Here is a 19,034-nt window from a genome sequence, read left to right as displayed (position 1 = left end):
AAGGAAACAGAAGGCTCAGAGAGGGCAAGAGATTGAACAAAGTCACACAGCAGGCTGAACAGGTCCAAATTCCCAGCCCATATCTAAGGCCCTCAGTCACCAAAGCCTTTTCAGTGTTTCTGCTTTCCTCAATTGCCAAAAGAGGAGGGCTCAGCCAGATGATTCCAGGGGTCCCCCACCTCAGATGTTTGGTGTCCTGATGCTCATTCAGACGCTTAACAGTTTACGTTCTAAGGTCTCTCCCAGCCCTGACATTCCCTGTTCTGAGGCCCCTCCCACCTCTGACATCCCCTGTTCTGAGGCCCCTCCCAGGTTTGATAATCTGTTTTATGGTCCCTTACTCTTCCCACATTCAAATTCTAAAGAGGAAAATGGGAAGTGGGCAGAAGAGGCAGCACACTTATTTTCTCTTTTTAAATAGTTAATTATTTTGATTGTGATGATAATAACAAAAATACTTGGCTAAGAAGACCTTTGAATGCTCTGAACTTTTTAAAAATCCACAGCTCTCATCTGATTTTCCCATTTCAACAGCCTTGTAAGATAAGGGGAGGGCAGGCGTGGTTATCTCCACTCTAGCCACTGAGGCTTGGACCAGATGCTTGGCTGCCCAGTAGCCAATAACCCCAGACTCTCAAATCCTGCCTCGTCCCTGGTCCAGCTCTCAGTGGCACCTACCTGAAACCTGTGGGATCTGAAGAGCTTCCTCATCACAGTCCTGAAGTCTTGGGGGACCTTTGGAGGGGTCACGACCTCCCCTGGAGCCTCAGGGGGGCTGCTCTCTGTGCCAGGGGTGACAGCTGCTGGTGTTGGCGCTGGCGCTGGCGCTGGTGCTGTTGGTATCTGTGGCTGTTCATCTTCGTCATCTTCATTGTCCCATCTCTTATATCTGGTATTCCATTTGTAGTGGTCATCACCGACCACAGTGAAGTGTCTCAGGAACCTTGACATGGCTCTGGGGGAGCCTCCCTGGGAAGGGGTGGGGAGAGAGAAGAAGAGTTTCAGCCTGGGCTGTCCACACCAAGTTAGGGAGCGAGAGAGGGAGGGAGAGACTGACAGAGACACACAGAGAGAGATGGAGAGAGGGAGAGACAGACAGAGACACACAGACAGACAGAAAGAGACAGAAAGTGACAGAGAGGCAGAAAGAGACAGACAGAGAGGGAGAGAGAAAGAAAGAAAGAGGGAGAGACAGAGACAGAAAGAGAGAGACAGAGACAGAAAGGAAGAGAGAGACAGAGAGAAGGAGAGACAGATAGAGACAGAGAGAGGGAGACAGAGAAAGTGACAGAGAGACAGAGACACGTGTCTAAGGGCTGGGCTGGGCCTAGATGGGCACAGTGAAACAGTAGAGAGGAGGTAGGAGAGGGACTGTATGGGACCCAGAGCTCAAGGGTTTAAGGAGCTTCTCTTGGTCTCTTATTTTGAGACCAAGGCGCTTTATAGAGACCTGGCAACAGGAAGCCACAGCTTGCCCTTGTGGTTTGCCTGGTTCTAAGCAAAGGCCCTGATTCTGCAGTCCAATCATAATATGCAGAGGGCAGGGAGGAGGGGGCTGGGGGCCATGCTGTTAAATGGCCCCCAAGCCCCATGTGCTGGCTGTCTACAGGAAAAGCTGTGAGTCACGGTTCACAGGTGACTGCATTCTGAAGAAGGGAGTCTGTACCTTGGGGGTGGAGGTGGAAGTGGATGGAGGGCGGGGTAGAAGATGACAATAAAAAACACACAGAATTCTAAGGAAACAGGCTCCTGTTGACTTCCTTTTAGACAAGAGTCAGGTTCCTGAAAGGTGGGGAATAAACAGAATTTTGACCAGTTTGGCCAAGCGGGGCCTCTTGTAAAAGAGTCAAGGATGCTGGTTTTATAAAAGCATCCCTATGGCAATAAAGCGAAGCATCCCTTTGTAGAACAAACAATGTTTCCTCCTCCTCACCCCACTTGGTTTAGACTTTGTGTGAATCTAGATGTTGATCAGTTGGATTCTTGAGCTACAACAAACCTGCCTCCTCTCCCCTCCCAAGTCTTTGGATCATAGCTCCAGCACAAAAGGGACTTCTCCTCCATCTTGTTCAGACTCTTCTAATCCAATCCAACAAACATTGGTGATGTGCCTAACCTGGATGAGACCCTGGGCTAGGCTCTGGGAGTTAAAAGGAGAAAAAAATAATCCCTGGCCTCAAGAAGCTTACATTCTCCTAGGGAGTGGGGTGGGGAAGGGAGTTTGTATTTTATTCTAGAAGCAATAGAGATCTTTGAAGATTCTTGAGTGACATGGTCAGATTTAGGATTGAGGAAGATTTTCACAGCTGTGTGGAGGGTTAATAGGAGAGAGGAGAAATTATTGTTCAGTTGAGTCATGTCCGTGACCCTGTTTGGGGTTTTCTTGGCAGAAATACTGGAATGTTTGCCTTTCCCTTCTCTAGCTCCTTTACAGATGAGGAAACTGAGGCCAACAGGGTGAAGTGACTTGCCCAGGGTCACACAGCTAGGAAATGTCTGAGGCTGGATCTGAACTCAGGTCTTCCTGACTCCAGGCTTGGTGCCCTATCCTTTGAGCCACCTAGCTGCCTGAGCAGTTAAGAGGCTATTGCAGTTGCCAAGGTGATATGTAATGGGATGATAGTCATGTAAGCTGGGAACAGAGGATAGGTATGAGGCATGTGTAAGCAGAATCAACAAGGCTAAAACATCTCTTTGGATACTGGGAGTGAGCAGCCTGCCCAGATCATTCCTGAAGAGGAGTGGAAGATGGAACTATATTCTACCTCATGTGTGAGATCCTCAATGGAGGGGCGGCTAGGTGGTGCAGTGAATAGAGCACTAGCCCTGGAGTCAGGAGGACCTGAGTTCAAATCCAGCCTCAGACACAACATTTACAAGCTGTGTGGCTTTGGGCAAGTCACTTAGCCCCAACTGCCCTGCTCTCTCCCCTTCAAAAAAAAAAGCAAAAAAATTGTAGAGGAGCTACATTTTCTTCTGGTTCAGGCTGTCTGGGGAGTGTTGTGGCCCAAGTAGCCCAAGTGGCCTAAGGCCCCTGTTCTCAAGTGTGCTGTCTGTGAAGGGGAAGTAATTGGGTTAACATTCCCTGAAGAGTTTTGTCTTTCAGAATGTTATTTATTGGTCTGGCTTGCATTTATGAGAAGGATCCATAAGCAAACACTGGGCAAACCACTAAGCTTAAGATTTCAGCTGACCCCATTGATTGGGGAGTGAAGAAGGTGAAGCAGGGGAAAGGGGCTAGGGGATGTGCCTCAGGCAGCAGATTTCTTCAGTCCAGTCCCTTTCCCTTCCGTTACTGCCCCTATACCTTCATTTAGTAATCCAATAAGAGGAGACAGAGTGTCCAGAACAAGGGAAGCAGGCCTTCTTCTGCCCACTGGCCTTGGTCAGATCACATCCAGAGGCTGGTGTCCCATTTTGGTTCTCCTGTGTTATTGGGAGGCCAGTAACAAGCTGGACCACCTCTGGTGGAGCAAGGCCAAGATGGTGAGGGGCCTGGAGAAGACAGTGCTTTGGGAACGGAAGTCAGGGGAGGGGAAAAGAGGAGCTGGAAACTCTCCAGACATTTGGAAGCTTGTTGTGTGGAAGACAGCTTACTTATTCTGCTCTAGTTCAGAGGTCTGGACCAGGAACAACCAATGGAAGTCTCAGAGAGACAAATTGAAGCCGAGTCTAAGGAGAAAATTCTCCAGGTATTGGAGTTGGCCCAAAGAATCCAGCCTCAGACTAGCTGTGTGACCCTGGGCAAGTCACTTCACCCTATTTGCCTCAGTTCCTCATCTGTAAAATGAGCTGGAGAAGGAAATGGCAAAGCTCTCCAGTATCTCTGCCAAGAAAATCCCAAATGGGTCATGAAGAGTTGGACATGACTAAAAACAACTTAACAGCACCAACAAGAAAGTATCATAGGTCACCTCAAGAGGAGAGTGGGCTCCCTCTCACTGAAGGCCTGAGCTGGGCGACCACTTGTGGGGGATAGTGTAGAAGGAATTCTTCTTTGACTCAAAACCTCTAATGTCTCTCCCAGTTCATCTCAGCTCTAGATCCTAGGTCATTTCCCCTTCACTGGGCCTCAGTGTTCTCATCTGTGACAGCTTCCTGTTGGCTTTCTACCTTTTAAACCCAAATTTAAAAAAATCTATTTTTCTTCACACAGTGTGATATATTAGGATCAGGGCCCCTAAAATTCTTGCTTTTGCAAAGAGTAATATTTTTTTTTAATCAAGAAATCAATATTGAGAGGCATTTTGAAAGGATTTTTTGCTTTTTTTTCTTTGAAAGGATTTTTTTTTGCTCTTTAGAGGGCAATTGGGGTTAAGTGACTTGCCCAAGGTAACTGCTAGTTTTTGTGTTAAGTGTCTGAGACCAGATTTGAACTCAGGTCCTCCTGACTCCAGGGCCAGTGCTCTATTCACTGCACCACCTAGCCATCCCTTTGAAAGGATTTTTAAACAAAAATGATGTCTTAGAAATGCTCTCATTGGCATTTTTTTTTAAAAAACCCACGCAGTGAGGCAGAAAAGATATACAGAACACCCACCTCTTGGTCATCGCATAGTTCTAAGAATTGTCCAAATAAGGTTATTTTTAGAGAGGTAGGCAGTTTGGCCAGGCGTGGTAGCACACACCTCTAATCCCTGACACTAGCAAGGCTGAGGCTGGTGGATCTCCTGAGCTCAGGAGTTTTGTGCTGCAGTGGGCTAGAGCCAACTGGTTGCCTGCATGAAGTCTTGCACCCATAGAGTGAGTCTCCAGATTGAGAAGAAGGCTATTGGGCTGCTGAAGAAGGGCTGAATCAGCCCAGGCTGGAAGAATAGGGCAAGTTAAAGTTGATGTACCCATAACTGTTTGGAGTGAGGCCATGAGTCTGGGGACACCCAGTCTCAAAAGAGAAATGCAGGCAGCTCTCTATTATACCGGGACTGATCATCCAAATGGTAGCTTGAACACGTTCCTCCTCTCTCCATTGGGAGACCTTGGGGCCATTCCCCTATACTAGACAGAAAAGATATTATAGGACCATAGATTTGATTAGGGACCTTGTAGTATCTCTAGACCAATCCTCTTGTTTTACATATGGGGAAATTGAAGGCAAGAGATAGGAAAAGTCAGAATTTAGATAGTTTTAGACTTTGAATCTTTCCACTCCAGCAGGAAGCCTGAATGGGTACACAGTCTTTTTGAGAGGCCCAGGAATGAGGTGCATGAAGTAAGTGGCTAAAAGGAGCCTCTGGAAGCGCCTTTCCATTTGGGGTTAGCAGGTTTGGTTTTGGTTCCATTTTTCAGAAACTTCCCGATCAGGCTAAAGGCTGGGAAAGGAACAAGCTCAGTGGAAACTACCAGTCTGAGTACACGTGCATACAGCCTGTGTCCACAGCCTGGATTGTCACCAAGTCTGGCCACCAAAGTTCCTGCTCCGTCCTTACTTCAGAGAACAGTCTGGAAGATTTTTCTCTCGGGTTTCTGTCTTTTAAGCAAATGCTTCCTTCTCGAGTCATGGTTGGGAGAGAAGCCATCCTTGGGGACCAGCGGTAAGGGCCAGGGAGAGCAAGACTGAGCTCTCTGGTGCATAGGAGCACAGCTGCCTGGGACTCTCACCAGACTCTTGGGGCTCAGATTATGTGGAATTTTTTTTTCTTTTTCTAAATCAGGGAAGTATGTAAATAAGCATAGCAAACTTTCCTTTTTGAGGACAGAAAAGAAGTATGAGGTCCATGAAGGGGGGCAACCGCAAATTCAGCAGGCCGACCCACGTGACCTGGGGCCTGGTACAAAGAGTCTGGGAGGGGGGAACCCTCTGGGCCTGGAGACCAGACTGCAGTCTGGCATTCCAGGCCTATCCCGAGGTCACCCTCTGCAAGCTGTTTCTGTTTTTTTTTATACCTCATTTTCCCCATCTATTAAATCTAAGACATGGCTTCAATTCAATTAAATCCAACAGCATTTATTAGCCACCTATCACAGACAGGTAGGCAGTGGATAGAGTGCCAGCCCTGGAGTCAGAAGGACCTGAGTTCAAATCTGACCTTCCCATATGTGTGACCCTGGGCAAGTCACTTAACCCTGTTTGCCTCAGTTTCCTCATTGTAAGATGATCTGGAGAAACAAATGGCAGTATCTTTGCTAAGAAAACCCCAAATAGGGTCATGAAGGGTCAGACACAACTGAACACCATGTCATGGGCTCCTTTGGCAGTCCGGTAAGGCAGATTTACTGCTCCAAATCATGCCATTGCTTATATTCACAATCGGAGGAAATGCTACATTTCAGGCCGAGGTTGGTGAAAGTGAAGATTTTTTTCCTCGTCCCAATTCATAGATCTTATGAAATCCATCCACTGGCCCCTGCTTTATACTTACTTACAATACCAAGATTTTAGATGTGTCACTCATAGGTTTGGGGGATGAGAGGACTGGCAAGAATCTTTTCTTTCATTTTATAGGTGAAGAAGCTGAGGGCCAGGGAATGCATGTCACCTGTCCTGGATAACACTAAGGCCAGGGAATGCACGTCACCTGTCCTGGATGACACTAAGGCCAGGGAATGCACATCACTTGTCCTGGATGACATTGAGGCCATGGAATATATGTCACTTGTCCTGGGTGGCACAGGTGAAACTGAGGCCAGGGAATGCATGTCACTTGTCCTGGGCTACCCAGGTACTAAGTGTCAGAGCCTGGATTTGAGCTCAGGTCCCTGACTCCAAGTTCAGTGTTCTTGCTATTACACCACACCACCTGCCAATAAGCCATAGTATCCTTATTTTACAGATGGGGAAACTGAGGCCTGGAGAAAGGAGGGGACTCACTTGGAACAGATTCCTCCAAACACACACAGACTAGGGCTGATCTGGTTTATAGATTTAGGCAGCAGAATAAAACCAACTTTACTTTGTAGTTCACTTTGAGACCTGTTAAGAGGTTTATTTTGTGCCTGTGGGCCTTAACATATCTTCCCTTCTCCTGACTCACTATCACCTGGAATGTTCTTCCCTGGCCTCCTCACCTTCCTCCTCCCCCCAGTCCTCTTTTCATTGGTGGATTTTTCACTAGAAGGTGGCTCACCCAGAGTTTTCCAGATGGAACATGTCTGAGCAGAGACTTCAACTCAGGTCCCCCTGATTTCTAATCCAGACAGATGAACTGAATTTTCTTCTAGCTCCTTTTATAGATTTACCAAAAAAGGGGGGAAAATAAAGCAGAGAGGCTGGCTCTGACACTCACTAAGTGGGTGCATCTGTGTCTTCATCCAACACTAGGTACAGAAATTCCTGTTGGCCAGACTGCTCATCTGTAACTTATGGTCTTAGAGAGGGGCCTTGGGGCACTGAGGTGAATGACTTGTCCAGGGTCACACCTCCAGGCTGTCAGTGGTAGAACTTGAACCCAGGCCTCCCTGGCTGACTCTCCCCCCCCCCCCCCCCCTCTCCTTATGGTCTTTTCCCATCTGAGTTCTAGTGATGAAAATCCACTTACCTCTTTGTCTTCGGTACCCATTTCTCAGCTGTCACAGAATCTAGAAAAAAGGAGACTGTAGTTGGGTTCACTCATGTAACACATTCGTCTTAAATTAAAAAAAAAAAGCAAACACAACTTTGTTTTTAAGTGTTGTTTACAGCGTTTCTCCTCTAAGATTCTAGCTCTTGGCTGGAAGGAATCTCAGAGACCATCAGAGTCCAATTGCCTCATTTCACAGATGAGAAAACTGAGTCCTAGGGAAGTTAGATGGGGTGCTCATGGCCTCAGAGGCAGGATGAACCCGAAGCCTTTGGCTCAAGAGCTAGCCCTCTTTGCACTGTGTCAGGCTGTCAACATATAGTTTGTCATTTTCCAGTCATGTCTGACTCTTTGTGACCCCATTTGGGTCACCCAGCTAATAAGAGTTTGAGTCTGGATTTGAACTCGGGAAGATGAGCCTTTCTGACTCCAAGCCTGGAGCTCTACCCACTGCACCCCCTAGCTGCCCAGTCTAGAGTTAAGGAAACTTCAGAGTTGCAGTGGTTTCCTAAAGCCGGGGTACCTGCCCAGAGCACCCCAAACAGACCTTCAGATGCTCCTCATCTTGGCTCCTCCATACCTACTTGGCTTTGTTGAGGACCCTAGCAACCTCCCTATCTATCGGTCACCTGGGACTCTTCCCTCACCTTCCTCCCTCCCATCCCATCCTTTGACAAATCTTGTCAATTCTGCACCCCCCCCCTGCCCCTTCAGGTGCTTTCTTTCCCTTCTCTCTACTCATCCTTCTGCCACCCAGTTGAGAATGGAGTCACCTCTTGCCTGGACCAATGTCATGCTTTCCCAATAGCCCTCTCTGCTTCTAGGCTCCCCCCTCACCAATCCATCCTGTGTACAATTATCAAAATAATCTTTCTAGGGTATAGGTCCGATCAGATCACTCCTCTCTGCTCAAAAACCAAATGAACCCCCAAACCTGCAATGGCTCCCTACTGCCTCTAGGAGAAAGGGATAATGGCCAGCATTTATAAAGTTCATTAATCATTACAAAGCAATTTACAAATATTATCTCATCTGACAACCCTTCAAGGTAGGTGATATAATTACCCCCATTTTCCAAATGAGGAAAATAAGACTAGAGGTTAAGTGATTTGTCTAGAATCATACTAAGTGTCTGAGGCAGGATTTGAACTCATGTTTTTCTGACTCAAAGCTTGTATTTTATCAACTATGCTACCTCTAACCCTGGCATTCAAGGCTCTCCAAAGTCTGGTTCAAAATTGCCTTTCCAGACTCATTTCACTTTCCTTCTCTTCATGTACTCTACATTGTAAACTGGACTACTGGCTATGCCCTAAACTCAATACTCCATCTCCTGCCTCAGGACATCTGCACTGGGCATTCCCATGCCCAGAACGCACTTCTTCTTCTCACAGTGTCAGAATCCTTATGTTCCTTCAACACTCAGCTCATGTCTCCTCCTCCATGAAAACTTCCTTGATCTTTCCCCACTGATTAGTGAGTATTCTCTTCCCTCCTTCTATTTCCTATTATACTTATTTGCTTGGGCAACTAGGTGGCACAGTGAATAGAGTGCTGGGCCTGTAGTCAGGAAGATCTGAGTTCAAAATCCAGCCTCAGACACTTACTGGCTGTGTGACCCTGGGCAAGTCACTTAACTGCTGTCTACCTCAGTTTCGTAATCTGTAAAATGAGGAAGTCAGACCCAATGGTCTCTAAGGCCCTTTCCAGCTCTAAATCTGTGGTCTGATGATTCTGTTTCCTTCTAATAATAATAAAAGCTGGTGTTTAAACTGATTTTACAAACATGATCTCCTCTGAGCTTCTGAGAAGTAGGTACTGCAGACATCATCCTCATTTTACAGATGAGAAAACTGCAGTTTCATAGACAGTGTCTGATGTGGGATTAGAACTCAGGCCCTCCTAACTCCACGTCCAAGTACCTACTGTGCCATGCTCCCCTGACCTAGGCATCTAAGATGCACCTCTACCCTCCCTACCACCCCACGGTAGTCGAGGCTTATCTGACATGGTGAACACAAAACTAATTTTTGCCAATTAGCCATTAGAGATGATCAGTGGGCCAATAAGGCCTAGTCCCCTGACCCTGGTATTGCCCTGGTGTTGACTGCTAGCAGACTTGGGTCAGTGCTCTAGGCAACTCTAAGACTTCAGCTGCATAGAAGCTACCAAGCTGTATTGATAGGTAAAGGGAGTTTCCTCATTAGAGAGTTCCCTAGATCAATGAAAGAGCAGCTGGGTGGCACAGTAGATAGAGCACTGGGCCTGGAGTCAGGAAGAACTGAGTTCAAATGTGGTCTCAGACACTAGCTGTGAGACCCTGGGTAAGTCACTTTACCCTGTTTACATCAGATCCTTATTTATAAAATGAGCTAGAGAAGGAAATGGCAAGCCACTCCAGGACCTTTGCCAAGAAAACCCCAAATGGGGTCACAAAGAATTGGACATGACTGAAAGCAACTGAACTAGATGGATGAAATCACAGGTCCAGTCCCATCCCTTAAGAAAAGCATATTTGCTAATAGAATGTAAGCCCCTCGAGGGCAGGAACTGTTTTGTGTTTGTCTTTGTATAACTTATACCTGACACAGTGCTTGGTTCATAGTAATTAATCACTTGAGAAATACTTGCGCACTAATTTTTATTTTATTTTTAAAAAATTTTCCCCGTTTTTAATTTAATTTTACACTCTATTTTTTAGTTTCCAACATTCACTTCCATAAGATTTTGAGTTACAAATCTTCTCCCAGTCTCTCCCCTATCCCTCACCCCAATTTGCACACTGATTTTAAAAGCTTCAAGAAAGAGAAAGACCATTGTCATCTCTCCCATCTTCAAAACTCCAATTTGATTCAACAAATATGTACCAAGCACCTCCTATACACCAGGGACAGTGGGAAATGTTGAGGGCACAAAGCCCAAACCAAAACAAGTGCCTGTCCTCAAGAAGATTATATTCTACTGGGGTGGGGACAGGAAAGGAGGCAGTTTACAACACGTACACAGATCAGCAAATAGCAGATATATGCAAAACAATTTCAAGATGGTAAGAATACCAGTAATGGGGGAGGGGCGTGAAGAAGGCTTACTTCTGTAGGAGGCAACGACCGAGTTGTGCTTTCAAGAAAGTGAGAGATTCTATGGAATAGAAGTGAGGAAAGCATGCATTCCAAACATGGGGAAAAACACCTATGCAAAGTCATGGAGGCAAGAAGAATGGGGCTAGTTTGACTGAATGGAGAGGCAATGGGAGGGATGCGGAATGAAGGTTGGAGTCAGTTTCAGACATGGAAAAATGGTGACAGTAGGCATAGGGCTGATGGGGGAGGGGAGCAGGAGGACCCTCCGGACCCTCCCTCTACTGCCACCAGTAAGCAACCTTCCTCCTTTGAGGCTGATTCTAGACCACCCCACTGGTATAGATCCTCAACCCCTCCAACCTGGATTGTTGCCATGGCTGCTGGGGGGGAAGGGTCTGTCTGTCTCCAGTCTCTCCCCACCACAATCCATCCTCCGCTCAGCTCCATGTTCCTGTATGATCATGTCAACTGCCTTGCTTAATACTAGGCCTCCCCTCCCTTGATTGGCTCCAACTTTTCTAGCATAGATTTTATCTGGACACCGTTCATTGCACTTAGTTTCCCCCCATTAGCCTGAGGTCCTTGAGGGCAGTGCCTGTATCAGTGGGAAGGATCTTGGATGACTTTGAGGCTGGGAATGAGTGACTATGTTGTCAGCACACAAACAGGGGTTTCACTGCTGCAGGCCCCGAAATATCTTAGTTCTCTTTTACTGCTAAAGAACAGTTTGCTAAAGCTCTTGCCTCCATATCATGACCAGTGGTATAATGAAAAGTCTGTTGGGCCTGGGAGTCAGGAAGACCTGAGTTCAAATTCAGCCTCAGGCATTTACCAGCTGTGTGTGACTCTGGGCAAGTCACTTTAATCTCTGTCTATCTCTGTTTCTTCAACTGTAAAATGTATTGTAATAATAGCACCTACCTCATAAGCCCTGTGATAAGGATTAGATAAATGTATGTATAGAAAACACTTTACTAACCTTAAAGTATTATATAAATGCTATTGTTATTTCTTTGCTATGTGGTTTCCAAGTCTACCCCTCCACCATAATCACTCTGAACAACCACCCATAAGCTCTTAATTGCTTAATCCAATGATCTTTTCCCCATTCCTTGATAGGAAGCTAGGTAGTACAGTGGAAAGAATGCCCAGGGCTGAATCTGGCCTCAGATACTTACTAACTGTATGACCCTGAGCAAGTCACTTAACCCTGTTTGCTTCAGTTTCCTCCTCTGTAAAATGAGATGCAGAAAGAAACAACAAACCACTTCCAGTATCTTTTCCAAGAAAACCTAGATGTGGTCACCAAGAGTCTAACACGACTGAACAATTCTTCCTTACCCTCTTATCCCAGGTGACCGTTGTCTCCTCCCTCAGCTGGGATGACACTGGTATCTCCTGGTTTTCCGACCTCTATGTCTCTTCCTTTTCCTTCTTCTTTGCTGGTTCTTCATTCTCTTCCCATTCTCCTTAGTGTGAGTCCTCTTTTCTCTCTGTTCATCCTCAGCTCTCATAGGTTCAGTGACCATCTCTATGCAGAGGAGTCCCAGATCTCTATGTCCAGTCCTAATCTTTCTCCTGAGTTCTAGTCTGGCACCATCACCTGCCTGCTTTTGACCTTGCATTCCTAGTGCCCAGCACAGTGTTTGCGTCATAGGAAGCATTTAACAAATACTTTTTCACTCACTCACCCATTGTCTTGTTCATCTACCCATTCCTTCCTGGATGTCCCAAATGTTGGCATCTCAGCCATTCAGAATGGAACTTCCATCTTCCCTCCAAACTTTCCTATTTCTTTTTTTTTTCCAAAGATTTTTCTTTTTGCTTTTTTTTTGGAGGGAGGAAAGTAGGGCAATTGGGGTTAAGTGACTTGCCCAAGGTCACATGGCTAGTTTTGTGTTAAGTGTCTCATGCCAGATTTGAACTCAGGTCCTCCTGATTCCAGGACCAGTGCTCTATTCACTGTGCCACCTAGCCACCCCCAGACTTTCCTATTTCTATGAAGGGTGCCAGCCATCATCTTCCCATCCACCCAGGTTCATAAGCTGTGGTCACCTTTAATACCTTCCTTGCCCTCATAACTAGTCAGTTTCTTAAACTTCTGCAACATCTCTTTCAGTCATGTTTAATTAAATTAAATTAATTAATATAAATATAGATAATATAAATTATACATAACAAAATATATTTAATATATGTAATAATATAATAAATATATAATATAAGTTAATTAAATTCAACCATACTTTTAAGTGCCCACTGTGTGTCAGGGACTCTACTAGGTGCTAGGAATGCAAAGACAAAAATGAACAGTCCCTGCCCTCAAGGAGGTTACAATTTATATCCACAGCATCTCTTGAATCCATCCCCTTCTCTTCTCATGCAGCACTAATCCATTTCAATCCATTCTGACTTACCTAGATTATTAAAATAGTCTTTGTAGTACCTAACTGGATGGAATGTAGGAATGGCATTTAGTAGGTGCTTAACAAATATTCATCGATTGACTGATCTCCCTGTCTCCAGTCTCTCTCCTTTTTGTTGTTTAGTAATGTCTGAATCTTTGTGACCCCATTTGGGGTTTTCTTGCAAAGATACTGAAATGTTTTGCCATTTCTTTCTCCAGTTCATTTTGCAGATAAGGAAACTGAGGCAAGCAGGGTTAAGTGACTTGCCCAGGGTCACACAGCTAGTAAGTGTCTGAGGTTGGATTTGAACTCAATTCTTCCTGACTCCAGGTCTGGTGTTCTATCCACTGTACCACCTAGCTGTCCACTCTCTTTCTCTCCTTTCTAATCAATCTATTTTTAGGTTTGAGTTAAGGAAAAATTCCCTAATCAGTAAAGTTGTTCCAAAGTGGAATGGGCAGTGTCAGGAGGTGGCAAGTTACCCTTCCCCAGAGGTGCTATATTTACATCTAGATATCTATATCTACATATGTACATATATATATATATATATATTTATGTGTGTACATATAGAGGTCTCTTTCTATAGATAAATCTCTCTCTCTATACACACACACACACACACACATAAAATATATAACAGACATTGTACAAGGAATTCTTTCTCAGGTATAATGGCTGGAGTGCACTCCCTCTTCACATCTGCCTTTTAGAATCTCTGGCTTCCTTTCAGACTCTGCTCAAAGCATCTCTCCTCCTCTACCCTTTCCCAGATCCTGATCCCCTCCACCCCCAAGGGCACCTTCCAGCTGCCTTGTCTCTAAATAAGTTGTCTTGACAGTTAGAATGTCAGCTTCTTGAGGGGAGGGATTTTTTTTTTTTATATTTCTTTCTATTTCCAGCACCTACACCAGTGCTGCAGATGTAATAAGTGCTTGCTAACTGATTGACTGATTGCTGTCTGGACTGTCCAGTAAGTGCTTAATCAATGCTTTTCGATTGATTACTATCCTGCCTATAAAGTCCTTAATATTTGACTGATAAAGTTTTAAAAATAAATGTCTAAAAATAGTTTTTTTTGCATACAACTGGAAAATCCATGTTGCCCTACTAGAAAGTCAGAGGGAGGATGGGGGAGGATATAAGAGAGAGCAGATTGGGGGAAGGAGTATCCAGTAGGATCGATATTTTGGGGTGGGGTAGGGGAAAGACGGGGAGAAAATTTGTAACTCGAAATCTTGTGGAAATGAATGTTGACAACTAAAAATAAACAAATTTTAAAAATATTTGATTGATATATACAGTAAGTGCTTAATCAATGCTTTTGGGTTGACTAGATGCCAAGGGTGGTTCCTTTCAGTTCTAGATCTGTGACCTTGTGATTGTGTGGGGATTATCTGAGGGGAGTTTACTCAGGGCATCCTAATGCCACATGCTTCCTGTCTGTTGCCAAATGATCGTGGACTTGTGCAAACCTCTTTTCAAAGAAAGTTTTCAAAAGTTCACATTGCCCCATGCTCTGATAATGTCCAGTCACCAGTCACTAGCTTGCTTCTCCTGCGTGCAGAGTCCTGTTTCCCTTCTCTTCAGCTTTTTCCCCCAGGGAAATCGAATGAAACCCCAGCTTTACACAAGACTGCCTGCTTGCCAAGACAGGAGCTGGCCAGGGGGGCCTCCCGGAAACTCTGCTGATAGCAGATAACCAGGGTGAGAACCACAACCCCCTAGGGACCGAGGAGTGTGCACACTCCAACACCTTTCCCATGGACGTTGCAACCAAGAGCCTCCAAGCAGCCCGTTAGAGCAGAAGGGTTGGCCAAGCACCCTCGGGAGTGAGGATTCCTACAGCCTTGATACTCCCAGGCAATTAGCGTTCAGTTCCTATTACCCCAAGAGCTGGGAGGATCTTCAGTTGGGCAAACAGAGACAAAGAAGTTTTGTTGTAGTTCTTTAGTCGCGTCCGACTCTTCATGGGGTTTTCTTGGCAGGGATCCTGGAGTGGTTTGTCATTTCCTTCTCCAGTTCATTTGACAGATGAGGAAACTGAGGCAAATAGGATTAAGTGACTCGCCCAGGGTCACACATCTAGGAAGTGTCTAAGGCAGGAAGATGAGTCTTCTTGACTCCAGGTTAAGGAGCACTCTGTCCACTGTGCCACCTCAACCTCCACCATAAGACCTAAATATTTAGCCCATGAGCTCCTGACTATAGTGTCCTCAACAGTTAGCAGATTATAGGATTTAGGCCTCAGTTTCCTCATGTGTAAAGTGAGGAGTTCAGACTAGTGATTCCTGAGATGGCCCCTTTCAGCTCAATCAATCAACTAACCAGGCATTGTGCCAGGGTGCTGGGAATGCAGTCAGAAGTGAAACAGTCCCTACCCTTAAAGAGCTTACATCTGGGGGGAGACAACATGTATGTGTGTGATTGTATGTATAAACACACAGTACATATACATATGTAATATATTAAATATCTGTATATGCATTGCCCATGTACATGTGTATATACATATATATATGCAGCATGAATTATATGACTATGAAAATACATACAAATAAACACAAAATGATTGGGGGAGTTAGAAAGGCTTCATGTAGAGGATGTACTGTCAGCTAATTCCTGAAGAAACAAGAGTCTAAGAAGTGGAGTTGAGGTAGTGTGTTCCAGGCATGGGGGACAGCCAGGGCAAAGGTGTGGAGGTGGGAGGTAGAGAATCATAAATATGATGCAATGTGAAAGTCAGTTTGACTAGAAGACAACCTGTGAAGGACAGCAATGTGTCATAAAGCTGGAAAGCTCTAAATCCCTGGTCCTGTGATTCCAGTTCTCCTTTCTGGGTTTCAGTCTAGTCATCTGTAAAATGAGGGGGCTGAAACTGATGACCTCCATGGGTCCCTTTTAGCTTGAAATCTTCCCATCCTGTGACCTTAAGGGTTGAGGCAGCCTTGTAGAGAGGACAGAGGAGACGGACATGCCCTAACACTGCAACCACGGATCTCAAAGCCTCCCAAGTAATAAGAGTAGAAATCAAGAGGATATGAGTTCAAAGTTGGCCTCTGATGCTTTCTAAGTATGTGACCTTGGGCAAGTCACATAACCTTTTTGAACTTCACCTTCATCATCTGTAAAATGGGAGTGATAATTTCTGAAGTAATAATAATAATAACGGAAATAACAATAGCTAGCATTTTATACAGTGTCTACTATGGGCAAGGCACTGTGCTAAGCTCTTCACAAATGATCTCATTTGATCTTCCCAACAAACCTGGAATGTAGATGATAATGATACTGATAATAACATTTCTATAGTGTTTGCTATGTTCCAGGGACTATGCTAAGTATGTTTTTGGAGAGGGGAAGGCAGGGCAATTGGGGTTAAGTGACTTGCCCAAGGTCACACAGCTAGTAAGTGTTGAGTGGCTGAAGCCGAATTTGAACTCAGGTCCTCCTGATTCTAGGGCCGGTGCCCTATTTACTGCACCCCCTAGCTGTCCCCTACTATGCTAAGTATTTGACAAATATTATTTCATTTGATCCTCACAACAACTCTTGGAGAGAGAGAATAATAATGAAAATGATAGCATTTATAGAGCACCTACTGTTTGCCAAGCACTGCACTAAGTATGTTACAAACATTAACTCATTTATTCCCCTTAACAACCCTGGGAGGTATGGGCTATTGTTATCCCCTTTCTACAGTCCTCACCCTCAGAGGGATGTTGCTAGAATCTGAAGAGATAGTCAGTCAGTCAATCAATATCAGTGATTACTGAGTCCAGGGCTTTCTTTCTATGGCTGGAGGCCCAGAGAGGGGAAATCCCTTGCCTCTGGTCATACCGAAGGCCAGGAAGGAGCAGGGATGTGGAAAGGTCTGACTCTTAGCCCTGGGCTCTTCCTGCTTGGACACGCAGCTCTGCGGTTTTGTGGCTATTTCTAGAGCATCTTCAGGGAAAGCTTGAGCTTTGAAAGAGGGAGAAGAGGTAAAGATGGAGAGAAGCAGGATCCCCAGGGGAGCTCTTGGGCAACGAAGTTTCCTCTTCTGGCCTAAGATTCCTCCCCTGTAAAATAAGGAAGCTGGAGCATACTCTTTATAAGTGGAATTCCAATTCCAATTTTGTCTGTATTAAGGTTCTCCCAGTTCTATGAATCTATGTTCTAGGTCCCTTCCTCTGATATTGTGTTTTAATATAATACAATACAGCTCTGACATTCCCTGTTCTAAGACCCCTTCTGACATTCTGTGTTCTTAGGTGTCTCCCAGTTCTGACATTTTGTGTTCTAAGACCCCTGCCAACCCAGGCATTTCCTGTTCTAAGGCCCTTCCCAGCTTTGATATTTTGTGTTCTAAGATCCTTCCCAGCCCTGACATTCCCCGTTCTAAGGCCCCCCCCCCCCCCCCCCCCCCCTAACCCGCTACCCCTTTCCCGCCCCCCCCCCCCCCCCCCCGGCTCTGACATTCTGTGTTCCAACCTCTCCCATCTGACATTCCCTGTTCTACAGGCCCTGGAAGCTCTGATTTCTGTACCCTAAGGTCCCTTGGATCACAAAAGTTCTATGTTCTAAGATCTCTTCCAGTCCCGAAATTCTATATTCCATGGAATTAGAATGTAAATTTCTTAAATTTCATAGTTCCAGCATCAAGCCTGGGCACATAGTAGGAATAGTTTGTTATTCCCATACCCAAATTAATAAATACTCCACGGTTGGAGATCTTCATTACAAGTTCTAAGGTCCCTCCCAGATCTGATGTCCTCTGAGTTCCAAGGTTTTTGTCAGTTACTCTAGTCTTCAATTTTTGGCAACTGGACTGATGTTTTCTGTGGTGGGCTGGGTTGAACTGGGCTGACCCAGAGTCAGTGTTCTCTCTTGTACCTGGTGGTGGGAGGCAATTCTTCCCTCTGGAAAGCCCTTATGAAGGGTAATGGGCAATGGGGATAGCGTGTCTGCACAGCCAGCAAGCACAGGAAAGGGGGAGCTCAAGAGAGGGGAAAGAAGCCTGGAACAGTAGAGGCCTCAGGGGTCCATTCCGAGGTTCCTGAAGGCAGAGGAGGGGAAGGCAGATTAACTTGATCTCTGAGGGTACAATAAAGCCAAGAGGAAGAGCCACCTTTCTGAGAGGACGAGAGAGAGAGAAGGAGGTCTGGGAGAAGTGGGAATGGGGGAAGGGAAGGAAGGGAGGAAATAACGGGGGGCAGGCTCCTCATTCCCACTCTCCAGATCAGGTCACTGAGGTCAGCTAATGTCCCCAGCATCTCTCCCTGCTCCAGCCCCCCAGCTCCGTACTTGTGTCAGCCTGCTGGCTCAGAATACCATGGCCAGCACCCACCCACCAGAAGGAGCTTGGGGGCCCGTCTCATCCTGGCCCCCCACTACAGCAGCCTCTAGGGACGACGTAGAGGCCCCGACGCATCTCAGAGTCACCCTGCACATACCCACCCCCGCCAAGTCCGGGAATGGGGGTGGAGGGCAAGGGAAGAAGGGACAGGGGCAGGAGGGGCTGAGCAGCCTGTAGTAAGGAGATGACTTACCCCGTCCCGAGCCTCAGCTTCCCGCACAGGGCGGGCGTTAAGTTAGAGCCGCCTCTGCAACTCTAAGAGAAGTGGTTGCGGCCCCGCCCCCCTTCTTCCCCTTCTCTTTTTCCTCTTTCTCCTCCTTCCCTACTCCTCCCTCCGACTCAGGGTCTCAGGATGGCTGGAGTCTCTTATGATAATGGCCAGTGCCCCTGCCCACCATCCGGTTTCCCGTTCCCCCCTCCCCCTTGCATTCTCTTTCCTCTTCTCTCTTCCTCTCCTTCCTCCCTTTGCTCCCTCTCTCTTCCTCCGCCTCCCCCTCTGTCTTTCTCTCTTCTCTCTAGATCTCCCCCTTTTCTTCCTGTCTTCTTTTTCCTTCTCTTTCCCTCTCTCCCTTCTCCTCCCTTTTGTTTCTCTCTCCTTTTCTTCCCCTCTTCTTACTTTCTTCCCTCTGCCCCCCTCTCTTCGACCTTCCCCAGAGTCTCTTGCTCCCTCTCCCACCTTTCCTCTTCCTCCCCTCCTCCCTTCCTTCTCTCC

At 46.0% G+C, this 19,034-nt stretch overlaps 1 protein-coding gene across 1 annotated transcript; it reads right to left on the bottom strand.

The window, feature by feature from the left end:
- Window positions 1-564: 564 nt before the first annotated feature.
- On the bottom strand, window positions 565-1,741 carry HVCN1 (hydrogen voltage gated channel 1). The gene is made up of 2 exons (XM_069081408.1): window positions 1,451-1,741; window positions 565-969 (listed from the first exon to the last, which is right to left on the bottom strand). Exons 1-2 carry the CDS (start codon window positions 1,526-1,528, stop codon window positions 565-567), a joined length of 483 nt encoding a protein of 160 aa, XP_068937509.1. The 5' UTR covers window positions 1,529-1,741.
- Window positions 1,742-19,034: the final 17,293 nt, after the last annotated feature.

The sequence above is a fragment of the Petaurus breviceps genome, unplaced genomic scaffold (assembly GCF_028583685.1).
Source record: "Petaurus breviceps papuanus isolate PSGF00001 unplaced genomic scaffold, PetGlider_PUasm1.0 99, whole genome shotgun sequence".
In the NCBI taxonomy this organism is placed as follows: Eukaryota; Metazoa; Chordata; class Mammalia; order Diprotodontia; family Petauridae; genus Petaurus; species Petaurus breviceps.
This window is presented reverse-complemented; position numbering and strand designations above follow the sequence as displayed.

What these genes read in the sequence shown, in the direction of transcription:
- HVCN1 (XM_069081408.1), bottom strand. Translation starts at nt 1,528, where the DNA reads ATGATTGGACTGCAGAATCAGGGCCTTTGCTTAGAACCAGGCAAACCA. An exon ending in CTGTGGCTTCCTGTTGCCAG is followed by an intron (nt 970 to 1,450) that starts GTCTCTATAAAG and finishes ACCCCTTCCCAG; the next exon opens with GGAGGCTCCCCCAGAGCCAT.